The 24,359-nt window shown below is 39.6% G+C and overlaps 1 protein-coding gene across 2 annotated transcripts in view; it reads right to left on the bottom strand.

Moving 5' to 3' along the window:
- The window catches only part of LOC122795650 (baculoviral IAP repeat-containing protein 1b-like), a 254,032-nt gene that overhangs the window by 227,166 nt on the left and 2,507 nt on the right, over positions 1–24,359 (bottom strand). Inside the window, exon 1 of one of the 2 annotated variants that reach the window (XM_044063929.1) lies at positions 6,435–6,592. The exons of the other annotated variant lie outside the window; for it this stretch is intronic. Coding sequence (XP_043919864.1) covers positions 6,435–6,546 — 112 coding nt within the window. The 5' untranslated portion in view covers positions 6,547–6,592. Of the gene's footprint in view, positions 1–6,434; positions 6,593–24,359 lie in introns of those variants that run through there. 2 annotated transcript variants of the gene reach the window in all.

The raw sequence follows: 24,359 nt of genomic DNA on the forward strand, positions 1-24,359 counted from the left end.
GTCTTTGACTCTTTGAAGTATCCCTATTTTTCAATGAGTTTTTCTTATGTAATGTTTTATATGCAGGTTGAATTTAAAATTATCATCCACTATCATCCATAATAATTTGCTATGAGAAGTTACTAAATTGTACTATTGAGAGAGAGGACTTTAACTTTTGTTTTTTTTTCATGAGAGAGGGATTTGGGGGAAAAAAGTAGTAGTTTATTTTTTTGTTAGGATTGAGTATGAGTTGTAAGTTACAAAGCCTTGTTTCAGTGGCTGTTAAAGCCTTCTGTGTAATTTTTTGGAGGTGTGTAATTTTGTTAGATGTACTAATGAGTGTGGAGTCATTTGCGTACTGTATTAGGAAGGCATATTGTGTGGCTGTGTGGAGGGTGTTGGTGAGAATGTTAAAGAGTAGGGGACTAAGGATAGAGTCTAGCGGTACACCCATGGTGAGTGGGAAGTATGGACAGAGGATGGTGTGCCTTTTTACTTACTGATACCTATTGGACAAGTAGCTTTTGAACCATAAGAAGAGTGTACTGAGAGAGATCTAAAAAGGACATTTGAAGTAGAAGTCTATAAGTATATAAGATTTAGGTATATGAGTTTAGAACAGTATCCATTTGAGCTTAGTACTATCTGTATATACATCCTACCTTTATTCCTAGCCTCTAGCTAGATATTGGTATATCTGTTCATTACTATGTTTCATAATGTATGTATAGCTAATGTTTACTGCAATATGTATTATTTGTTATTGTATGTATATTCAGTTATTCTTCATGTACTCTGCTGCTCATTTCTTGTTCTGTGTAGCTCTTCTCCCTGGGCCTCCTCTGAAAAAGCACCTGTGTCCAGTTGGAATTTCCCGGTAAAACAAATGTAAATAAATAATTAAATAAGCAGGAGACTAATTTGCCATTATCTCTAGCTTTACTGGCAGTATCTATACAGGTTAGAAGTGCAGTGTTAGTACTGTGGGAAAGATGGAAGCTATATTTTGTAGGGGATAGGAGTTCTTCCTGTAGGAAATAGTTTAGTGGTTGTTTTTGAATACATTTTCCAAGTGTTTTGGAGAGGGGGATAAGACTGCTGTAGGTCTAAAGTTAGTAACGTGTGTTGAAATTCTTTTGTGCAGAGGGATAATATGTAACTTTTTCCACAGAGAGACAGGAATGTGGGTTTCCTGAATTGACATATTTATAAGGATTAAGACAGGATGAGGTCAGCTGCTATTTTACTATACACCCTTGGAATATCATCAGCTGAAGTAGTGTATGGTGTGAGTTTATTTAAGGGTAATTTTATGTTTGATGTGGGCAGGTTTGAAGGTGAAAGTGGATGCGGTGATGCGTAGCTGTTGGGCAGGGTTAGGATTAGATGCTGGGGAATTCTTGGTTAGAGATGCTATACTATCCATGAAATAACAGTTGAATGGTATTGTGGCTTCAAGTGCTGGGTTATTGAGAGGGGGGGGTTAGGGTTGAATTTTTGGCCAGAACGCAAGATTTCTTTAAGGCTGTCCAGAATTTTTTTGGGTTGTGTTTATTATTATTATGAAAGTTATTGTAACGGTGAAGAGGACTATTCCATACTGTAATTCATAAGGTACCATCATTTGAAGAAAGCTTGTTACTCTATCAAAAAACACAAGAAATGTTTCAATGAAGCAGCTCTCGTGAAAGTAATGCAGGTCTTAAAGGTACAGTCCCATTAAACTCAGGAGTCTAACCTGCATGTAACCTCACAATCAATTTCATCTCTGCCAGTTCAGTAGTATGAACCATGTTACCTCCTCTTTTATTCTTCTTCACCAGATGTAAAACCAAAAATGAAAAAGTATGCCCTGGAGTCATAGAAACGTTATATAAGTGCATTCATCATGTTCTTAAGCCAGATATCACTTAATATGCTTTAAAATTATTTCTTTAAAAGTTCTGTTAGTTTTCCCCACATAGAAGTGAGGGCATTTACTACAGACTGCCAGGTATACCAAATCACTACTTCTACAATCAGCATACAGTCTGGGACTAAAAATAAAACCAGTCACAGGGTGATGAAAAGGTTTAGTACTTGAGATATAACTACATGCTTTACATAAACAACAAGGGAAAGTCCAAACCCTCTCAGATCTATAAGGACTGTAGTCATTGTCCAAGCTAGGACCATAGCATAACTGTCTCTTCAGAGACATAGCATTCTTAAAGCAGAAAATAGGTTTGTTGCCTACTGCTTCTCTAATGCACTCACCCATCTGAAGAATTGACCAGTTCTTCTGAACAATATCACACAGACCTTACTGATGTTGCTGGAGAATGTTAAGTCACACGCTGGCAGGAGGTGCTGTCATTCAAATACTCAATTAACTCATTAAGTCTTTCCAATGTACCATTCCATAACAGGAAGACATCATCAACACAATGCTTGTAGTACTTAATGAAGAAAATACATTGTTGTGCAATATATAGTCTTCCTCTCAGCTAGCCATAACCAGGTTAGCATAACTGTTCACACATGGAGTGCCCATTGCTACCCCTATCTTCAGCAGAAAAAAACATCATCAAACAGAAAAACATTATTCTCAAGGATAAGATCTAGCAAAGAATATAACAGAGTGATCCGATTGTTGCCAAGTTCACTCTTATCCGTGAGATATACTATGATCACATCAACGCCGGTTTCATTGGGTACTGAAGTAAACAATGTAGAAACATCCAAAGTTACCATATAGTAACCTGCAATATTGCCCAATTCACCAATGCACTGTGAAAAGTGCACAAAAAATGCTCATTGTCTCTAAGTATGCGGAGAGCAGTTTCACTACAGGTCATATAGCTTTTTCCACAAACATAGATAAAGGCTCGGTCATCCATCCACATATGGACACTATAGGTTGCATCGGGATATACATCAAACTCTTATTGATCTTGAGCAAACCATGCATTACAGGAATCACAGGGTCTCTTACCAGCAAATAGTCATAGTGTTCCTGAGTGAGAAGTCCAGACATGAGAAAATCATAAAGAAACACATGCACATGCTTATTCTGTCTACATCTATTCTAGTATCCATCAAATAGGTGCTTGTATCACTAAGCATGTGTCTCATAGCTTCAAAGTATGCTGCTTTGTCCATAACAACAACTGCATCACCTTTATCAGATGGCCAGATATATAAATCCGGATTCATCCTCAGTTATTTTAAAGCCTGATTCTCATCACAAGTCGTACTAAAAAATGCATGTAAATGTTCATCCATAAACTCTTTAAAAAGATCATTCTCACAAACATTCAGAAAAGTCTCTAAGTAGAGGTGTAGGACAGGAACACATATACTAGGTCTCCTTAAAACATTGCTAGTATGTGCATCAGTATTTGGAAAAACAATTCTTAACATAGCTCTCCTGGCAAACAACTTGAGATCAACTATAACATCACTGATCTTGGACCGCTTTGTAGGAATAAAAGATAGTCTCTTATTCAAAACAGAAATTTGCTGCTTAGTTAAAGGAACAGATGAAAGAATAAACACTAGAGAATTACTGCTTACTTCCTCATGTTCTTCGCTCTGGTGATGGAATTCTGATCCACAGATACCTACTGCCTCTTCCGTCCCCTGCTCATGGAACAGCCTCCTCTTTGTCTCCAAGTCTCCTTCATTGCAACGGGTAGCTTCGAAAAAACTGAGATGGATATATGGGTCTCAATGGAAACAGGCTCTTTACGTCTGGCTCCCAGGTCTGGATGAACAGAACTGGCAACTTTTTCAATAGCTATAGGTCCTGCAATAGTCTTAACAGCTCCCACCTCAGCAGCAGCCTCAGAAATTCTCTCAGTAGTTGCTCTTTCAGAAATAATTGACTCCAAAGGTGCAGCCCATGGCCAAGTGAAAATGTTACCTTTCTTAAAATCACTATAGTCATGTTCTAGTTTCTTCCTTTTTTTTGTTGCTGCAGCCTATATTCAAACACTGAGATACTGTTATATAGGCCATCAAGTCTAGACTGTAAATATTCTGCTCCAAATTTTTCATTAACACTTGAGATATAACTACATGCTTTACATAAACAAGGGAAAGTCCCAACACTCTCAGATCTAAGAGGACTGTAGTCATTGCCCAAGCTGGGACGGGTTTACTTTATTCCCAAAAAGGCCGAATCGGTCGAATACAATTTACGCAACACATAACAACCGAAACGCGAGTACATTGAACGTACTAAACCGCGAAAATGGAAATATCAAATTCGCATAGCTGGCCCATCTGCAGAATAGCTCCGTAAGGTAAGTGTGCGATAGTTACGGACTTTAGTGTTAGGGTGTGGGTTAAGGTAAGTGCATAGATTGGTAATGTATGTAAGGTTTAGTGTAGGGTTTTGTTAAGTGTATGTGTGTGGAATATTTAGTTTGCTTGGGTATAGCTCAGTAGGGTAAGTGTGCGGTAGTTATGGACCTTAGGGATAGGGAGGGGTTAAGGATAGTGCATAGATAGTTGTGTATGTAGGGTTTAGTGTACGGTTAGAAGTAGGATTTTGGTGCTTTACTTTAGGGTTAGAAGTAGGGTTTGGTTAGTGTGTGTAGGTGTTATTTTTTAATGTGTTTCGGTAGGTAGTATGTTGTGGGCGGTGGGGTTGGTCAACTATGAGAGATCGAGATTTTGAATTTCGTGGTTTAGTACATTTGACGTATTCGCATTTCGCTCATTATGGTTTGTGCGAATTGTATTCGACTGATCCGGTTTTCGGGGGAATAAAGTAGACCCGCTGGGACCACAGCATAAATGTATCTTCAGAGACATAGCATTCTTAAAGCAGAAAATAGGTTTGTTTCCTACTGATTCTCTAATGCACTCATCCATCTGAAGAATTGACCAATTCTTCTGAACAATATCATACACCCTACTGATGTTGCTGGAGAAAATCAAAGTCACACGCACATTGTTGTTACTAGTGACATTCCGCCTCACATTATATGATCTCTGTCCAAGATAATGGTGCCTCCCATTCCTCATTGCTCTGCCTAAATCCATTTCTTCCTTCTCATTATTACTATTATTATTATTATTATTGTGGTGGTGGTGGTTGTTACTTTTGGAACTCTCACACTCTGGAATACTCCACTACTAAAGGTTGTGCGCACTCTTCTCTTCTAAGAATTCTCTGAACTCTCCCGTTCCTGCCACATAAGGTGTTAATTAGATGCAAAGTCTTCTGCAGTCCTAGTTCATATGTGTGGCATTGTCTTTCCCATCTCATTTTTGGTACACTATTGCCTTTATGTGCACACTTCTCAACTGTAGAGTATTCTGCAGAAGGTCCAGATTTTTGTCTCATTTTTGCTCTGTTCTTTATAAAATGTGTGTTTTTTTCTGTTAAACTATTAACAACTGTAGTAACAAAATAAAGACAAACATTTGAGTTTTAGATTTTTCAATTTCATCCATCCATTTTCCCACTTTTGCACATGAGTCTGGGTGTCACTTCAGCAGTGACAATCATCTATTGACAATGTTCACACTGCTGGATGACTAGCTCTGTTTCTTATATTCTCCAGAAAATGCAAGTTAATGCAAATCCTGTTATTCTAGCAACCTTTTAAGTTAATCAGTTAATTAGCTTATTAATCCCTCCTTTTTTTGGCTTTGTCTCTAATTCTTGCACTAAACAGCCTCCCTGCTAAAATATGTAATGCATTGATGGTCTTTATGTGATAACTGGCATGATTAATTACATTAATTATGCTTCAGAACTGCTATAATTCACCTTTATCCTCAAGTTCTTTCTTAAGCAAGAATCTTGGAACTGTTTCTTTACTACAAATAACTTTTGTATTTCTTGCATCAGTACTAGCTCACATTCAAGAATCATCTTAGTAGATTATTCTATAGTCCTTTTGGGTTGTTAAGTAGCATTTAGTATTACTTCTGTATTTATGTTGTTATTTGTAGTGCTTCTTCAACATGCCCTATTTATTTTTTTTTACAAATTTTAGTTGTTATGCTCCAAGATGGTAACTTTATATTCATTTGAATAAGCCTATTTACCTGGATAACAAATGCATTTAAAAATGTCTACCCCATTAAGAGAGACGGGAAAATACCTCCTCTGGACAGAGATGACTTTTTTTGATGGTCAGCTCCTTTTATGGCTAGAGTTCGCCACACAATTTATTTGTTTTTCATTTATCTAAATGTAAGATTACCTGTGTCATATGCGATAATTTAATAAAGATGTTTGTTAAAAAAAAATAAGAAATAAATTTACAGTTTTATTGTAAATAACATTGTTAGATCCCAAAGTTCTATAAAATCAATTTGCAGTTTTATTGTAAATAACCTTGTTAGATCCCAAAATTCTATTTTAAGTAATCTGGCCATGAACCTGGAAATTACACATATGACCAATGCTTAAACAATGACACAGACTGCTAGAAAGTCATAAAATGATTTACCCAAAGCTGTCAGTGCATCATCTGACATCTGTTGTATGTGGAGTACAATTTCTCTCAGTTGTTTGCAGGAGCAGAGTGCAGTCATTAGATCCTCCGTAGCAGGAAAACACATACAACTCAGGTGGAAAGTGGTGAGACTGGAGAAATTCTGAACAAATGATACTGCAAAAATGTATAATACAGTATTTAATAATAATAATAATAATAATAATAATAATAATAATAGTAACAATAATGCTTTCTCCACATCTGCTTACATATTCTTGATTCTTGCTGTAAAATTTTATCAGAATTTCGTATTATGACTGTAAACAAATACATTCAAATTTCTTTGCAAGTATGTTAATTGCTTTCTACCAGAAAATGGATCAAAATATCCTGTAATGACATGCCTTTTAAATTCTGTGAACAGAACAGTGGAGTCTCTAGTGTGCTGTGGATCATATAAACCCTTTTTATTATTAAACACATGTTGGAAAAGTTGTCATGATCCTTCCACAATTACCAACTCTCTATAAATCATTCTTTATATAAACATCACAACCAAGTTATTTGAAAGGAATCAGAATGGTAAGTGTGAAATTTTACCAGCAACTCAATAAATTATACTACAACACATACCCAAAACTGGGGCAGGGGATGATCACACTCATTTCATTATAGTTAGGGTTTTGCATATACTCTTAAAATGTGAACAATGGAGTGCAACAGGATTTGATGGGAATTATGTCTGGATTTTGAGGAGCAGAGATATACTTCTCTTCTCAAAATAGTACTCTAAAATCAATAAATTCGTAACACCTGATGAAGAACTTCTGTTAATCCGAAAGGGCAACAACAATAAAGCTCACATTTGCCCAATAAAAGGCATATATCACCACTGTATTCCAGTGTTTTGTGTTAGTAGAATAGCACAGTATTTCTTCCCTTTTTCTGTTACATAATTTAATTAAAAGAATAATAGTTGTTAGCTTTTGATTCTGAATCTGAAGCTATGCTTAAACAATTGAGCATGCCTATCAACAGCATTTTGTTGACCGCTTTGATTGTAGCATACCAAAGTGTGTCTGCTCCTGTGCTCCAATTTCATCTCAGATGTTTATTATTTCCGGTCTTCTATTGACTTGGTTGCACAGCCAATGAGAGAGAATGGATCTCATCAAAGTCACAATGGTCCAATAGTAGATGTGGCTTGGCAGCTATCTGTAACTTCAAAATGTCAGGTAATGGTACTGCAGCAGAAAGTATAGTTTTGTATGTTGAACTTACCAAAACAGTAGCTGTTTGAATGACCACTGCTGCAATATCCTTAGCCATATGGGTTATATCCTGACAAGGATATAACAGCTGGACAGCCTCCAAAGCTTCAGGGCACCTTCCACATGCTTAAACTGTCAAGCAGCATGAGCTGAACTTACAAAAAGACAAGTTTGGGTGAAAAGCCATTCAGAGCTTTCCGGCCAGAAGAGAGAGGGAGGCTCAGCCCTGAAAGGATAAGGCTAGGAATAACAAAAATTAAATGATAGAAACCACACTGTAAAAGTAGCCGACTCCAAATCCAGCTCCAGACAAGTGACAAGCGGAGTACCTCAGGGTTCAGTCCTGGGGCCGCTCTTGTTTGGCATCTACTTCTCTGAAGTACAGGTCAACACTAAGGGACTCTGGCTAACAAAGTTTGTAGATGACTGCAAACTGGGAGCCATTATTGAATCCCCAAATGATGTGGATACTCTACAAAAGGGCCTTACAGAAACAGATGCTTGGTGCCAGAGCCATGGGCTCAAGCTCAATGCCAAGAAATGTATTGTTATCCCTTTGGGAAAAACATGTATCCATGAATTACCATATAGGTGGCAGTACACTAAACACAGAAAGTGTGATAAGAGACTTAGGGACACAGGTGGACAGTGGTCTCACCTTCGATAACCACATCGCCACAACAGTCAGGAAATCCTTCTATGTGGCACACCTCATCACGAAGGGCTTTTCATCCAGAAAAAAGGAGGTCATTATCCCACTGTACTCATCCCTCATTAGACCCATTATAGAATACAACGCCCCATTTGGTATGTACCGCTCAAGACATCTGCAACAACTGGAAAGGCCTCAGAAATACCTCACTAAAAGAATCACAGGCCTAAAGCAGATGCCCTATGCTGACCGCCTTAAAAAACTCCAGCTATACTCTGTTGCATATCGTCTACTCAGAGGCAATCTCTGCTTAACATACAAGGCCATGTCAAACCCAGAGCTGTTGGACATGCTACACTTAAAGAAAGGCCAATTGCTCAGAGCTACACGCTCCAGGGATCTAAACCTTGTCATCACAATAAACAAAACATGCTGGAGGGATAGGTTCCTGACCCAGAGACTCCCAGACTCTGGAATAGATTGCCCATACATGTAAAGCAGAGTGCCTCTTTGGACCTCTTCAAGAGGAACCTTGACGATTGGATGGGAGAAAGGAAATTCACCCCAGGGATCACGTCAGTCGCCCTGCTAGACAGGGGTCCAGGAAAGAAAATAATGTGGGAAGAAATAGCCAGGGAATTGTTATGGCTAGGCTTGTATAGGCCCTAGGGCTGATAGCCTAGTACCAACCTATGAACCTATGAACCTATGTCCACACCCTAACATAAAAATACACCAAAAAAGGGGGGAATGGAGGGAGCAGCTACTGCAGCACTGATCATTAGAATATCTACTGTTGTGGTAAATTCAACTTACACAACTGTACTACGTTATTCATACTGATCACTGCTGCAGAAAGATTATCATAGCTATATTTGGGAGGTGGAAGGAGAAGGTTCCAGGAGACCCTGGAGAATAGTCCTAGCAAAGTATGATCTAAACCTAGAGAAGGACTCCAGCTTAAAGTGTTTTGTAAAAGTATGTACAGAGCACCAAGTAGAAGATTCTAGAATACTTCTAGAATACCTCTAGAGTCCAACCCTTTCCAAAAGCCATAGAAGAAGCCAATATCCTTGTAGAGTGGACCTTGACCCTGTATAGAACAGATTTATGATGGCAAGTACAACAAAAGGTAATAGTCTTAGACAACCATTTGGAAATAGTCTGTTTTGACACCGGTTGTCCCTTCTTATTATCTTGACAAGAAATGAACAACTGATTCAATGATCTGAAAGACTGACTTCTGTAAAGATAGTGCCTGAGTTGTCTGCGGACATCCAAGGTATAGAACATCCTTTCTCCCTCATTTTTAGGTTCAGTAAAAATGGGGAGATGGGTAGTTTGACTTAAAGTAAACTCGGATACCATTTTAGGCATAAAAAATGGATCAGTTCTCAAAGAAACTCTGTCCTTGTGGAAAATGAGGTAGAGCTGACTCATCATAAGAGCTTGCAACTCAGACACCCTTCTTGCAGAGGTCAGAGTAATCACTAACAGTTTTTCATGTTAAGAACCTCAAGTTAGCCAGATTAGCTGGTTCAAGTGGAGCAAGTGCTGGTTTTGGAACACAAAGTTAAGACCCCAAGGAAGAACAAACAGTTTACTTGGAGGCTTCTTATGCAAAACCCGTTTCAAGAACATTTTGACATGCGGCTGCCTTGAAAGAGGAGGATCCATGGGCAGACACACTGAAATAGAACAGAATTTTGCCTGTTAATTGTTCAGATAGAAGGCAAAGAGACCTACTTGAGCAGCTCCCACCAGATGGAATAAATCTTGGAAGACCTAGACTCTAGTTTCCCTTTATGAGGGTTGTACTAGTCCTGCTCAGTTTGTCTGCCATACAGTTTTTCTCTAATGGAATGTAAGACACCTGTAGAGTGAGATTATGCCGTGAAGCTATATTCCAAGCTAACATAGCTAGTCTACAAACAGGGTACCATCTGGTTCCCCTTGCTTGTTGATATACCACATCATTCTGGTACTGTCTGTAACCACTTGAAGAGGTCCAGGGATGAAATATGGCTCAGAGAGGTGACTGCTTTGATCAGGGCAAGCACCCCCTTGATATTTATGTGCTTGTATCTGTCTTTGGTGTCCCTGCAGTTTTATCTCTCCCAAAACTGCTCCCCAAGCAAAGTCTGAAGCATCTGCGGTGACTGACTGCTTTGGAGCAGGAAGGGAGATTGGAGAACCTTGATTTAATGATACCTGTTGTTTCCACCAAGTGATTCTCTTCTGACAAACCCCAGTACTGGGGTCTGAGAAGATAAAGGGTGTTGATGTTGGGATCAAAGAGATTTCAGATACCACTGTATCTTTCTCATGTAGAGTCCTGACAGGGGTATCATGAGAATCATAGATGCCATAAGACCCCAAATCCTGAGGTATTCCCTTGAGGTGAATGAACTCTGAGTGGAAAAACTTAGAAATAGATCTAAATAAAGATCTATTTTTTTCCTGTGGAAGAAAGGCTGTTTGAACTGGGGTGTCTAGTTGACAACCCAGGAACACAATCCTGTGTGAAGGAGTCAAGAAAGACTTTTGAATATTCTCTGGGACTCCCAGCTTGTGCAAGAGATCTCTCATACAAGACAGGGATTCCTGATATTTTGAAACAAACTCTGCAAAGATAAGCAAGTCATCTAAATATGGACAAATGTGGATATCCTGTAGCTTGTAGTTAGTTGTAAATGGAGCTAGGCACATTGAGAACACTCTTGGTGCATTGGATAATCCAAAGGGTAAGACAGAGAACTGATAATGTAATCCAGACACATAAAAACTTAAGAAACACCTGAAGTGCGGATTAATGAGAATGTGATGATAAGCATCTTTTAAGTCTGGTGTTACCAGGAAACTTGAAAGAGTAAGAAAAGGTTGTGAAGGGAAGACATTTTGGATTTGGGGACTATCACAAACAGGTTTAGAAAAAAAGATCCAAACTGGTCTCCAAGTGATTTCTTTCTTTGAGACTAGGAACATTCTTGAATAAAACCCCTTCCCTCTGGGAAGGAGGAACTGGTTCTATCACTCCTTGGGACAGTATATGATGAAGAACAAGTGGAGACAAAACAGTCTGATTTGCAGGATGAGGAATGACCCCTGGAAAAGAGGAATTTCCTCACACTGCCATCTGTAACCATGATGAATGATTTTCAGAATCCACTTGTCTGAAACAACCTGTTGCCAAAGACAAAAATGAAGATTCAGACTTTCTGGAAGATAAAGAGGGCCAGGGTGGGAAGGGGTCACAAAGTCTCTTGAATAGTCATTCAGCCTTGTACTGCTTTTGGTTTGGGGAGGTTTGAGACTTCTTTTTGGAAACTCTTTGCCATTTCTTCTTAAATGACTGTTTACCTGAATTCTGTTGAGACTACTTATTATGATTTCTGCTGAAACTGGATAAGGAGAAAGAAAATCCTTTGGACAATTTGGAAAAGGAGGGCTGAAAAATCTTAGAAATTCACTGGATCAGCTTATGCCTTTCATCACAGTTGTTCAACACTTCTGCAGCAGAAGGGCCAAACATTAAATCTCTATCCAAGGGAGAAATTAAAATCTCATTTTTAACATCATCTGAAGGTTCTGATAATGCAGCCAAGCAAACCTCCTTAAAACTGTACCAGTGTCCACAGCTCTGGAAGAAACATTGGCAGAGTTTTCCACACACTGCAAACAATGAGTAGTGACCTGTGCTATAGAAGAAACTAAATAATTTAAAGCAGATTTTTCTTCACAAGAAGAAACTGTAGATAAAACATTTCTCATACTATGTCAGAATAAACTTTAACATATCAGCCTGATAATTTAAAATTCTGAAATTCAAAGTTGCAGAAGTATGCACTTTTTTCCCATGCGTATCAGTAATTTTCTCATCCTTATTAGAAAGAGTAGGACTGGAATTAACTAAGTGCTTAGCAGCAGAGGAGTGAACTAAAGCTATAGCTGCTGGGTCAGGGTTGGGAATAGTGTATAAAAATTTAAAAGATGGATGAACTTTATACATCCTATCTGGCTTTTAGGGACAGCTGGCTGACTATCAGGAAAACTGCAGGTAGTAAGACACACATCCTGTAAAGCAGACAGGACAGGAGGAATGGGTGTAGATTCTGTAAAATTCTTCTGTAACAACTCATAATATTTTTGAGAGTCTGAAAAACCACTGAAAACACTGGGGTATTTTAGCAATAGCTTCAGAAACACCCCCCCCCCCCAGGGAGAATTATAAAGAGAGCTCTCTTCTATGTCTGAATCAGAAATCTGAGGACAAAACCCAAGATCCATCCTTGCTTCTTCCTGTTCAGATTCAGAATCTTAAATCTCTTCAGGAAAGGAGACATCCCTCAATTCTTTTACCAGAAATTACTCTACAAGAAGGATCAATAGCCTGAATCAAACCCTGAGCCAGTCCCAGTAAACTACTCCTACTCAAAGAAATTTGAGGAGGAGTAGATACATGCTTGTTTTTCTGTTTCTTTTTGACAGGAAAAAAGAGGACAACCGTGTTACTAATGGCAGCTGCTGCCCTGGGTACAGTATTCTAACACAACAGGGAAACCTTCCCTGTTCCCTCTCCCAGGACTGACAAGCGTGATTACTGCTTGCCCACTGAGGGGACCCCAACAGTGACAGAGGACATGGCTAACCCCTGGTCCATACTCGCTGTGGGTGCTACATCAGAGAGATCTGGAAAAACTCAACCACACTCTGCCACAACTTGCTGTGAGGGGAAAGGTTAGTTTGTTTTTGCTTTCTTATATTTTATATTACTTTATTGCCTTCTTCTATTTTGTGTATTGTAATCTGTTTTCTTTACACTGTCTTTTACTTGTATTCTGCTTTTAATCGCATATTAAAACTATGAAAGAGACCACTGCTGTGTCTCTTGAGAGAAGTTTGAACACGTAAATTAATGTAAATTAGCTGTGAACTGAGGGTGGAGCTAGGAAATAAATCTTCTATTTAAGGGGTACAATAAAACATTTTAAAGCTTTACTGGAAAAGCTTACCCAGACTCTGCCACAACTTGCTGTTAAGGAAAGGTTAGTTTGCTTTTGCTTTCTTATATTTTGTGTTGTTTATTACCTTCTTCAATTTTGTATACTGTGATTTGTTTTATTTACACTGTGTTTTACTTGTATTTTGTTTTTAACTGTATATTAAAACTAGAAAAGAGACTACAGCTGTGTCTCTTGTGAATCACACAGAAATGTTTCTCTCCCTCCTTCCCTGCTACTGTTGTGTTCTTAACAACTGTCTTTCTACTTGCCTGTCCCTTATGTTAATTTGACTACACATCTCCTTCAGTCTACCTTTTCATTGGCTGTTGTAAGTAAGCACAAAATTATAATTTTGTGAAACCACTCCCCTTCAGCTATTTAAATTTATTGGCCATCCCACTGTATTCCATAGAACCAGAATACAAAGTGCCCGTCCCCTTTTAATCTATCTTACTCTTTTAAAATTAGTGGCTCACCACTTAGACAGCTAAAACTTAAGTCACCTCCTCTTTCATATCGAACTGCTTAGTGCACACTGCAGTGCTTAGGATAGTAAACCATTTTTTTCATCTTAACTTTAAAATCTGCAACATCTAATGCAAGACCACCAATTATTGGAGAGCCCACATTTTGCCTCTCAGAAGTTATCTTGGGACTAGTGCTTCTGTTTTCTCCTGGTGAGAAAAGGAACACAGAGACATTATTTCTTGGAGATTGCTGATCACTGGAAAGCCTAGTAACAGCTTCATAAGTGACAGCTTGGAATTTGTGCTTACATTCTGCTCCTGGCGAGGGAAGGAGCAGAGTGCATTGATTCCTGAATATTTCTGGGTGGGCAGTGAGAGTGTCTGTGCATGATGTTCCTGATTGGTCTGGTTGTTATTCAAGGCTTCTACCAGGAAAAGGCTACATCAAGCATATAGACCCTTGCATCCTCTAGGACAAGACTGTGGATCACCAAACAGACTGCGGCCTGCTTCTCATCTTGGGACTGGTGATAATGTTTTGCTTCTGGTAAGAGAAGAAGCAAAGGAACATTGTATCCCAGCAGACTGAAGCTACGGGGAGACCAGCACTAGTAGTAGCAGTAGCCATTCATGTGACTCTCCTCTTTTCATCATTCTTGACAAGCTAATTATTCATTTTCATTGCGTACTGCTTGATTTGTTTCTAACTTCAGAATATCTACCTAAATACTTCATCCTTAAATTTTCAGGGTGTGCTTATTAGTTTCTCCTCAATTGTTTGGCAGTGCCCTGTAAAGACACAGACACCTTGAGTGACATTTTTCTTGTAGAAGCACGACTGAAATTTCACCAATACCTAGTTGCACACAGGATTACTAGTTTGCAGTGACAAGCACTGTCCCCAGAGTTGGAAACTGGATTCTCCTGACATTGATTTATATTCTCACTCCAACTGTCTAATCAATACAAAAGGGTCTGTTGCCATGGGTATGAACTTTCCCAATATCTCTGTTATGAGTTTGACGGATATGGGCATCCTGACGCAATGTAGACATTGCCTCATATTTACTGTCAACCAGTTAATTCTCAAACAAACTGATATGGTATGTGAGAGACGTATTTATACAATGTCACTGGGGGCAAAGCTCTCACATAAAAGTACTCCTAATGTCATTAAGGTTGTCAGTAGTACACAAGTTGCAACCCATCACACACACTTCAAAGCAGGCACACCGACCCACATATGCTGAGGCACTTAAATGCAACCCTCCTAAACCCCAAAGAACTCCTAGACGAATTACATATAACAAATACACTTATTATGACAACAGGATGTATCAGATGCTTTCAAGTTTAAATTACGCTAAGGTCTCATTAAATGAGCTTAATCAAGCTTATCAACGTATTAAAAACATTTTAAGTGATTTGTTCATTGAAGCAAGTATTTCCTTGGAAACATATCATTATTTAACTATGCCAGCACCTTTAATTCCTGTAATATTCGGAGTTCCGAAACTCCATAAAAACGTTACTGACCCCCCTCTTAGGCCCATCATTGATGGACGGAAACCCATCACTTATGCATGTGCTAAGTGGGTAGATGCTAAATTAAAAGAAGCATTACAATCAGAGCCCCAAATATGTCGGGACTCATGGCATGTGTTATAACATTTGAACAACATACCATTTAATTAATCTTATGGATTTCTGACAATAGATGTCAGGGATTTGTATACTGTAATCCCACAAGGATTAGGTATGGATTGGGTGAGGGATTTCTTGTTATATAAGCGGTTCCCAGGACAGGATATTGACCTGATTGTTACTTTACTAGATATTGTTTTAAGTAACAACTATTTCATGTTCAAAAAATAATTATTCTTACAGAAATCAGGTATCGCAATGGGCTCCCCATGTGGGGGGAGCTTTGCCAATTGTGTCATGGCATTCTGGGAACACACTTTTTTATTCCCACACCCTTTGTTCAATAATATGGTCGTCTGGTACACGCGTTACCAAGACGACATTTTTATTATTATGAAAGGGACCCAGGACGACGCCAAGAGGCTGGTTGGCGTTATGGGTTCCTTTGCATCATTCCTGGAATTTACCTTTCAATATGAGGAACAAGGCACTAATTTTCTTGATATCTATTTAGATAAAGACGTAGTTCATAATAGATATAGAACTAAGATGTATAGGAAGTCATTGTATAGTAATGCTTTCTTGCATTTCACTAGCAATCACCCATTTTTTCAAAAAAAGGGGGTCGTGAAAGGTCAACTAGTTAGAGCGTCCCGGATGTGCTCTAACGATGATGATTTTGATCAAGAATGTAACCACCTGGGAGATATGTTTCTAATAGGGGTTATCCTTCTACGTTGATTCATGCCCTAACTAGGGAAGTTAGTCATAAAAGGTCAGCTGGCCTTTTAGGTCCAATTTTGACCAAAGGTTACACACATCACCACAACATGTATTCTTCTGTTGTCGGCAACATGGGACCTATTCATTCATTTTCAACTAAAAGTGGTAACTTTCGCACTAGTTTAGTGACCCAATTCAACGATGTATCTTTTCAACTTAGAGAAATCTTGAACAATAATTGGGACCTTATTTTACAGGACCAAGGACTTAATACAATCCTTGGCCCAAAACCATCTATGGTATTTAGGAAAGCACCTTCTTTAAAAACATTGTTCGAGTTACCATACAAACAGTACAAACCCAGTAAGGGTATGTACAAATGTGGGCACTGTAATTACTGTAAGTTTATTCAAACAGGGTCTTCATTTCACATTAAGGGGGTCAAATATTTAATCTATGACAAATTCAATTGTGAAAGCCAATGCGTAGTATACTTGGCCTCTTGCCAATTATGCCCAGTTTTTTTATCTGGGTAAAACTGAGCGTCAACTAAAACAGCGTATCTACGAACATATATACGCGATATCTAAAGGTACATCCACTAACGCCCTAGCGAGGCATATCAATGAATTTAGCACCCATACATTTAAATTTACAGTGGCTCAACAAGTTTGTAGAAATCCAAGGGGAGGGCCTTGGCATCTGAAATTAGAGGAGCAAGAGTTATTATGGCAATTAAAAACCAATGCATACGTTCATCCAGGGATCAATGATCTGTGTTCTATTAAATGTCTGCTTAGGTTGAAAGCGCTGGAACGCTAATTGTGTGTTATTTTATATGAATTTTTAACATACGTGAAGATGCATTCATATTGGTTTAGCTGGGTAGTGTTGTGCTTAACTTTTTTAATGTAAAGTTCGCTTTAATTTTTAATTGATTTGTGCAATTCAATTAGTATTAATTATTTTTAATAATTATTGGATGGTATATATGGTGTTAGTGTTGTTCTTTTTTTGTCTGAAGAAGTGCACAGAAGTTAGTGCATGAAAGCGCTTACAATAAACCTTCAACAACACTTGTGGATTTTTCTTGGTCTGCTAGGTCTACCATTTGTTCTTGTTTTTATTAATCAAAATACCCAGAAGCTGTACAGTAGCACATTTCTGACAGTCATAGGTTAATTACACTACTGAAATTTATTTTTATTAGGTATAGTATCACTGATAAAGTAATATTTGATTAGTACTTTAAAAGTTAATTATTATCTAAGTATAATTATTTTGCTGTTTTTAATTATTTATGTATAAAAGATGTGCCTGAAAGGCTTTTGCTGAGGCTAATTTAATAAAGATGGTGCAGCGGTTAGCATTGCCGCCTCACAGCAAGAGGTTCGATCCTCGGCTGGGGTGCCTTTTGTGCAGAGTCTTCATGTCCTCCCTGTGGTCGCGTGGGTTTCCACTGGGTGCTCCGGTTTCTTCCCACATCCCAAAGACATGCTGTAGGTGGACTGGACACTCTAAATTGGCCCTAGGCGTGAATGCATGTGTGCCTTCTGCGGAAGGTTGGGCACCGTGCTGGCAACTCAACACCGTAAAACTCCACTGCCTATCATGAGCGGACAGGTGAGCCGCTGTGGTGACCCATAACCAGGAAAAACCAAAAGAAGAAGAAGAGAGAGGGTCTGTAGTTTTTGCTGGTTTATTAATATCTGATAATGGTCTACAATTCATGAGTCAGGAATTTTGCAGAGTTGCTACACAATGGATATTTAAGGTTTCTATTTTGAGTCCTATAATCACAGATTAATAGTCAAGTAGAACATATGGTCCAGAGTTTAAAGAATCCCATTAAAAGATGTGTCCATTACAAGAATTCAGACTAATATCTTTCTATACTGTAACAACGAAATTCATTTCTCCAGGTCATAGGACTTTCTTCAGTAGAACTGCTTATGGCTAGATGATTTAAAGCCATATAAACTTCTCAACTATCCCTGATTTTGCCTCATATTTTTGATCTGCTCCTCATAAATGTTTTGATTTTCTGGTAAATCACAGAGGATTATAGACAGGCAATTAAGGCAGACATTATAATTTCAAACTTCTTACTGATAAGAAAATCTATTTTGATGCAAAACCTTTGTACCATTAAATTGTAAGTGAATTAGAGTAATATTTAAAATTATAATGGATTTTCTAACTTTTAGAATTAAGCAATGAAAGTGAGATTTATAGTTAAAGTGCGCAGTCTTATTCACTGTTAACTGCAGCAAGCTGAAAGAATGACAAATTAAGAGAAAGGCAACACAGGCAAAGGTTATATTACAACAATTCAACAAAAATCTTCAAAAACTACAAAAAGGTAAAGAGAAAGGATTATTGTGGACTTTGAAATTTACATACTCTAAAGTCATTTACCGAGATCTTGCTATAAGTAGGAACAGTGGAACTGAGGATATTCATTTATCATACCCTTCTACTTCAGAAATGCTGCCCCACAGTTGTTTACCAATCCTGCTCTTTATTACCACTTTTGTACAAACACAATGATTCTTCAGTTGTTGAATAAATCCAAATTCAGTAAGGTACTCAGTAGGATCCTCTCTCCAGTGTGGCTCCAGAGGAAAATGTAGTTTCACATAATTCCATAGCAAAAGATTTGGAAGGCTGAGCAAGTAGCCTATACATCAGATTGACTGTACATAATGTAAATTGACTTTGAATACCAAATGCTAAGTTATGCTTGAATACAGTATTCAGTTTGATTTTTTCATATATTTGGTCTGTATCATTGTACTCCAAATGACAGACTTGTATAGTTGTAGCAGTTGCAATGTTTAAAATAGATATCTGCATATTACATTTTTAAATAAGGTGAATCTGACATATGCGTGAATATGTACATAGTAATGATATGCTAGTTGTGACTTTAACATCGAGTTAACAGTAAAGGGTCCATGTACCATATGAGTTCTGAGATGGTGCAGGTGAATAAAAGTTGTTGTTTAGTACTCATCATATCTAATACCACTTCATCCTGTCTTCTTGACTATGTGCGAGCTGAAATATATACATATATTGCAATGCTGTGGTTTGTCACTTTGGGGCTTATAATGCTCAGGTATGCATTTCATGTGTTTACTTTCCAATCCTGCCTGGTGAAATCAAAACTAAGAAAGGTCAAGGAACGGCTGGAGTTTTGTCTCAAATGAGGACATCTTCCAGGCCCTGTCTATGGGTGGTAAAGTTGACTCTCAGGTACTCCTATGTAATGTGGGTTGTGTAAATACTTTGTCTAGAGCTACAGGCTTGGATATGCACTTGAATAAAATGGGGTTGGTAATGTCATTTTATATGTTTATAGATTCAGAAGGAGAGGATCATTTGCTATATTCTGGATGTTCCCTTCAAGAAATATGTGCTTTTTGGACAGATTTGAAAGGAGCTGGTCAATGGCCTCCTTAGGAGACTTGCAGCATCTCTTCAGTGAAGGAGCTTATTCTTCCAAGAAGAAGAGGAGGAGTCTTTGTTGTCACTAAAGGTGGAAGACCAAGCATTCTTTTCTAGCCTCCTAAACTTTTTTGAATGTAAACGCCTAGGGACTGTCCCTCTTGGCTTCCTTGTTGTAGCTAGAACTCTGATCTGGTTGACTCAGGTAATGAGCTCCTCTTCTGGACCACCCCACTGGGAGAACCTTTTTTTCAGTGTCAATAGAATGGGGGCTTCACCCCTCTGCTATCGTCCCCTCTTTCTCTTCTATGTGTCTCTTTTGCGTCAGTAACTCAGTAGGTGTATTTCCAAACCAGTTGCTTGGATTTATTTCCTATTACTGACAGATGATGCAGTACAAGTGAGGTACTGCATTCCTGAATGTGCCATCTTTTTCTGTGATGCCCGTGTACTTGCCAAGTAATCAATCGTCACCACTAACACCAGTGAGGGGCGTCCACATTGGGGGGATAACAAGTACACAGACAGTAAAGTACAACTTCCCATAAGAGTACACAGAGATCACAGTCAGTCTGGGGCTGATTTCTTCCTTTCACTCCAGATCCCAAATAAGACTCCACACTGGCAAAGCTATATGGTTCAGATCTCAGCCAAGTAGTCAAGCCAAAACCTCCAGTACCCTCTCTGTCCAACCAGTGCTTTGTGTCCCTGCCCAAGTAACTGACACACAGACAATTTGAGATTTGATTTATATACAAATACACAGACACTCCTGGGGAAGGCGGGCGCAGGTTCTTCAGCTATGCCCCCTTCTGCCCATACTATACAGTAGTACAACCTGCCACCAACTACTCTTATCAGCTACTCTAAAGGCCCATACCAAAGAGTGTCCAATTCTACTGTGCAATGTTACTGTTATCCAAATAGTAAGTGTGACTGAGACTTGAAGGCTATTTAGGAGTGGCTTATACAGTATCACCAAATACATGCAGTATGCTAAGAGCTTAAATGATCTCTACACAAAACAGCCGCAGTTGAAAGGTTTAAAATATTTAATAGTAAATAATTAAAAAAAAATACAATACTTATTAATTCAACACAGTGACACTAGAGAGTTCAGAAATCAAAGGAAATACTTTAAAACAACATTGTAGGATAGTCTCACATTAATATAGAAAACAGCTAGACTAATCTGGCTATATTTCTATCTATCTCTAAGAGAAATCACTTTTCTAAATACTACTTACAAACCAAAGCAAGTACTGGTGAGTTGTTGTCAGATCTGAACACAAATACAAAATGCCCTTCTTACTTTCTGAGATAGCCCTTAAATTGATAATACACATTACTGTAGAGTCATTTCAGATTACATCATTCTTGACACTTCTGCTTAAGTTTCACTGGCGCTCAGAACTCAAAATTGTAACATTTCTTTTTGATCTGCACCTGCCAGAAAGCCACAGCAATAAAAGACACTTTACATGTGAAACCTAGTAATTATCTATGTCTTAGGACAATAGAAAGAATTTCATAGCCCGGACATCCTGTCTCAGAGCTTGAGATCACACACAGTTGTAAAATTCTTTACTTATCAGCTTTCGTCCAGCAGGGTGCACTGTGGTTACATTTTTGAAGCTTAGCACATAACACAGTTTTCATACATTTGTGAAACCAGCCTGTGGATCATATTAATATTTACAATGACAAAGATTTATTTACAAAATTCTAACTGGCTGGACTGGCAGCCCCTCAGTTTTTCACATTTCTCCCCCCATCCCGAGAACTCAAGCTAGTTTTTCAAGTGTCCCTTGACAAATGTTGCTTGAGAGGGTTGAGTCTATCTGGGTATAACCTTATCCCATTCCCTGTCTTGAGAGCCTGTCTGCCTTGACATTGCTAATGCCACTGTGGTGCTGCACTGACATATCATATGCTTGCAACCCTAGGCTCCACCTTAGCAACTTGGCATTTTGCTGGCTGGCTCAATGTAACCATGTTAGGGGATTGTGATCTGTAACTACAGTGAATTTGCTTCCCTACAGATAAGGCTGAAGTTTCTGTAGTGCCCACACTATGGCTAGACATTCCTCTTCTACAGCTGCATAGCATTCCTCACTGGGTTGAAGCCTACAACTGATATAAACCACTGGCTGCTCTTCTCCCTCTGAAGAAATCTGGCTAAGTACAGCTCCCACCCCATGGTTCAAAGCATTCACCTGCACAACAAATTCTTTGCTGTAATCTGGACTGGCTAACACAGGGGGTCCTCCCAAAGCTTCTTTGAGATTCTGGAATGCCTGCTCACATGCTGTGGTCCACACTACCTTATCTGGCCTGTTTTCTTTGTCAGGTCTGTGAGGGGAGCAGCTATGGTACTATAACTGGGGACGAACCTTCTGTAGTACCCTGCTGTCCCTACAAATGCCCTCACCTGCCTTTTGGTAACAGGTGCAGGCCATGCCTGAATGGCTTCCACTTTGGCAGGTTCTGGCCTGATCTTACCACTCCCCACTCTATGTCTCAGGTAGTTGACCTCTGCCATACCCACCTGACATTTGCTGAGCTTAATGGTCAACCCTGCCCTCTGTATTCTGCCCAGCACCTCCCTGACATGCTGAAGATGATCTTGCCAGGAATGGCTGTAGATGGCAATATCATCTAGGTAGGCAAGGACAAAATCTCCTGCTCTTGCTAGGATATGATCTACCAGCCTCTGGAAAGTCACTGGGGCATTTTTCATCCCAAAGGGCATCTTTGTGAATTCATACAAGCCAAAAGGCTGACCGCTCTCTAGCACTGGCAGTCAAGGGTGCCTGCCAGTAAACCTTGGTAAGATCAATGGTGGTAAGATACTTAGCCCCACCCAGCTCCTCTGGGGCTTCATCTGTCCTAAGCATGGGGTAAGCATCTGACTCTGTGTGACTATTTAATTTCCTGTAGTCCACACAGAACCTGATGCTGCCATCCTTCTTGGCACCAGCACCACTGGGGAGGCTCAGGGACTGTTGGACTCATGAATTACCCCTAGTTCCAACATTTCCTGTATCTCCTCCCTCAGAGTCTGTTTGACTCTCTCAGGCACCCTATAAGGGGCCTGCCTAATAGGACTTTGGGGTCTTGTATCCACCTGGTGCTATACCAGGTGGGTGCACCCTGGTCTCCCAGTGAACATGTCCCAAAACTCCTGTAACACTGCTCGGATTTCTCGAACCTTGGTAGGAGATAGCTGCTCGGACACTGCTACCCTTTCCACTGAGGTGTCAGTCCACAAGCTTCACTGAGGAGATCAGTCACCAGATCTCCCTCAGACTCCTCCTGCAATCCACTGGAAATACTCAGCACAAGGGCCTCCTTATCATGGTAAGGTTTCATCATGTTAACATGGTACAATTTGTGCTCCTGCCTCCTGCCTAGCAGTTCTACCATGTAGTTAACATCACTGACCTTGTAGGGTCCCTCCCAGGCTGCCTGCAGCTTGTTGTGTCTGACAGGAATGAGAACCATTACCTGTTGCCCTACAGCATACTCTCTAGCTCGAGCATTCCTGTCATACCAGACCTTTTTCTGCTGTTGGGCTTCTGCCAGTTTCTCCTGGGCCAAGCCCATGTGTTCCCTAAGCCTTGTCCTGAGGTTTAGGACATATGCCACAACAGACTCCTGATGGGATTCACACTCACCTTCCCACTCATCACGAATTAAATCTAAAGGCCCCCTCACCCTATGCCCATACAACAACTCAAAGGGTGAAAAGCCTGTGGATTCCTGGGGAACCTCTCTGCAAGCAAATAACAGATGGGGCAAATATTTGCCCCAGTCCCTCTTAAACTGGTCTGCAAATGCCTGTAGCATGGACTTGAGTGTAGACTTTAACCTCTCAACAAGACCATTAGTCTGGGGATGGTAGGGGTGGTCTTTAAGTGCTTCACCCCACAGTACTTCCACAGACATGCCAGCAGGTCTGACATGAAATTGGCACCTCTGTCAGCCAGTATTTCTTTTGGGAAACCTACCCTGCTACAAATCTCTAACAAAGCATTTGATACATTTTCTGCCTCAATGGAGGACAAAGCCACTGCATCAGGGTATCTTGTAGCATAATCTACTACCACTAGGATAAACTTTTTCCCTGTGGAACATGGGAGTACTCAGAGGACCCACAATATCCATAGTTAACCTCTGACATGGCTCCTCAATCACAGGCAAAGGCATCAAAGGAGCTTTCACCTTGTCTCTTGCCTTGCCTACCTTTTGGCACTGCTCACAGGTCCTGCAGTACCCTGTTACATCTCTGGAAATTCAGGCCAATAGAAGTTCTGCATAATACATCTCTTTATATGTTTTATGCCCATATGACCTGCAAAGGGAATATCATGGGCTATGGCTAGAAGTGCCAGATGGTAGGCTCTAGGCACTACCAGTTGCTGTACCCTCTTCACCTTCTAGCCCTTCCTCAGGGGTCCACTCTCTATATAGTAACCCTTTGTCCCAGTATACAGATTCCCCCTTCCCTTGAGAATCAGGTGCCTTACTAGCTACCTGCCTTAGGCCTTGTAATGTAGGGTCTGAGAGCTGAGCCTGTCTCAGTTCTCTTTGTAACCCTTCCCAGCTTCCCTTCCATAGGAAGTCTGGTATCCTCTGACAGTGGTACCTCACTGTCAGCCTGGGTACTACTACTTAACTCTACCTTTGCAGTCACTCTGTCCAAGAGTACATCAGTACCCACAAGC

The sequence above is a fragment of the Protopterus annectens genome, chromosome 2.part2, assembly GCF_019279795.1.
Source record: "Protopterus annectens isolate FY-2018-M chromosome 2.part2, PAN1.0, whole genome shotgun sequence".
Taxonomy (NCBI): Eukaryota; Metazoa; Chordata; order Ceratodontiformes; family Protopteridae; genus Protopterus; species Protopterus annectens.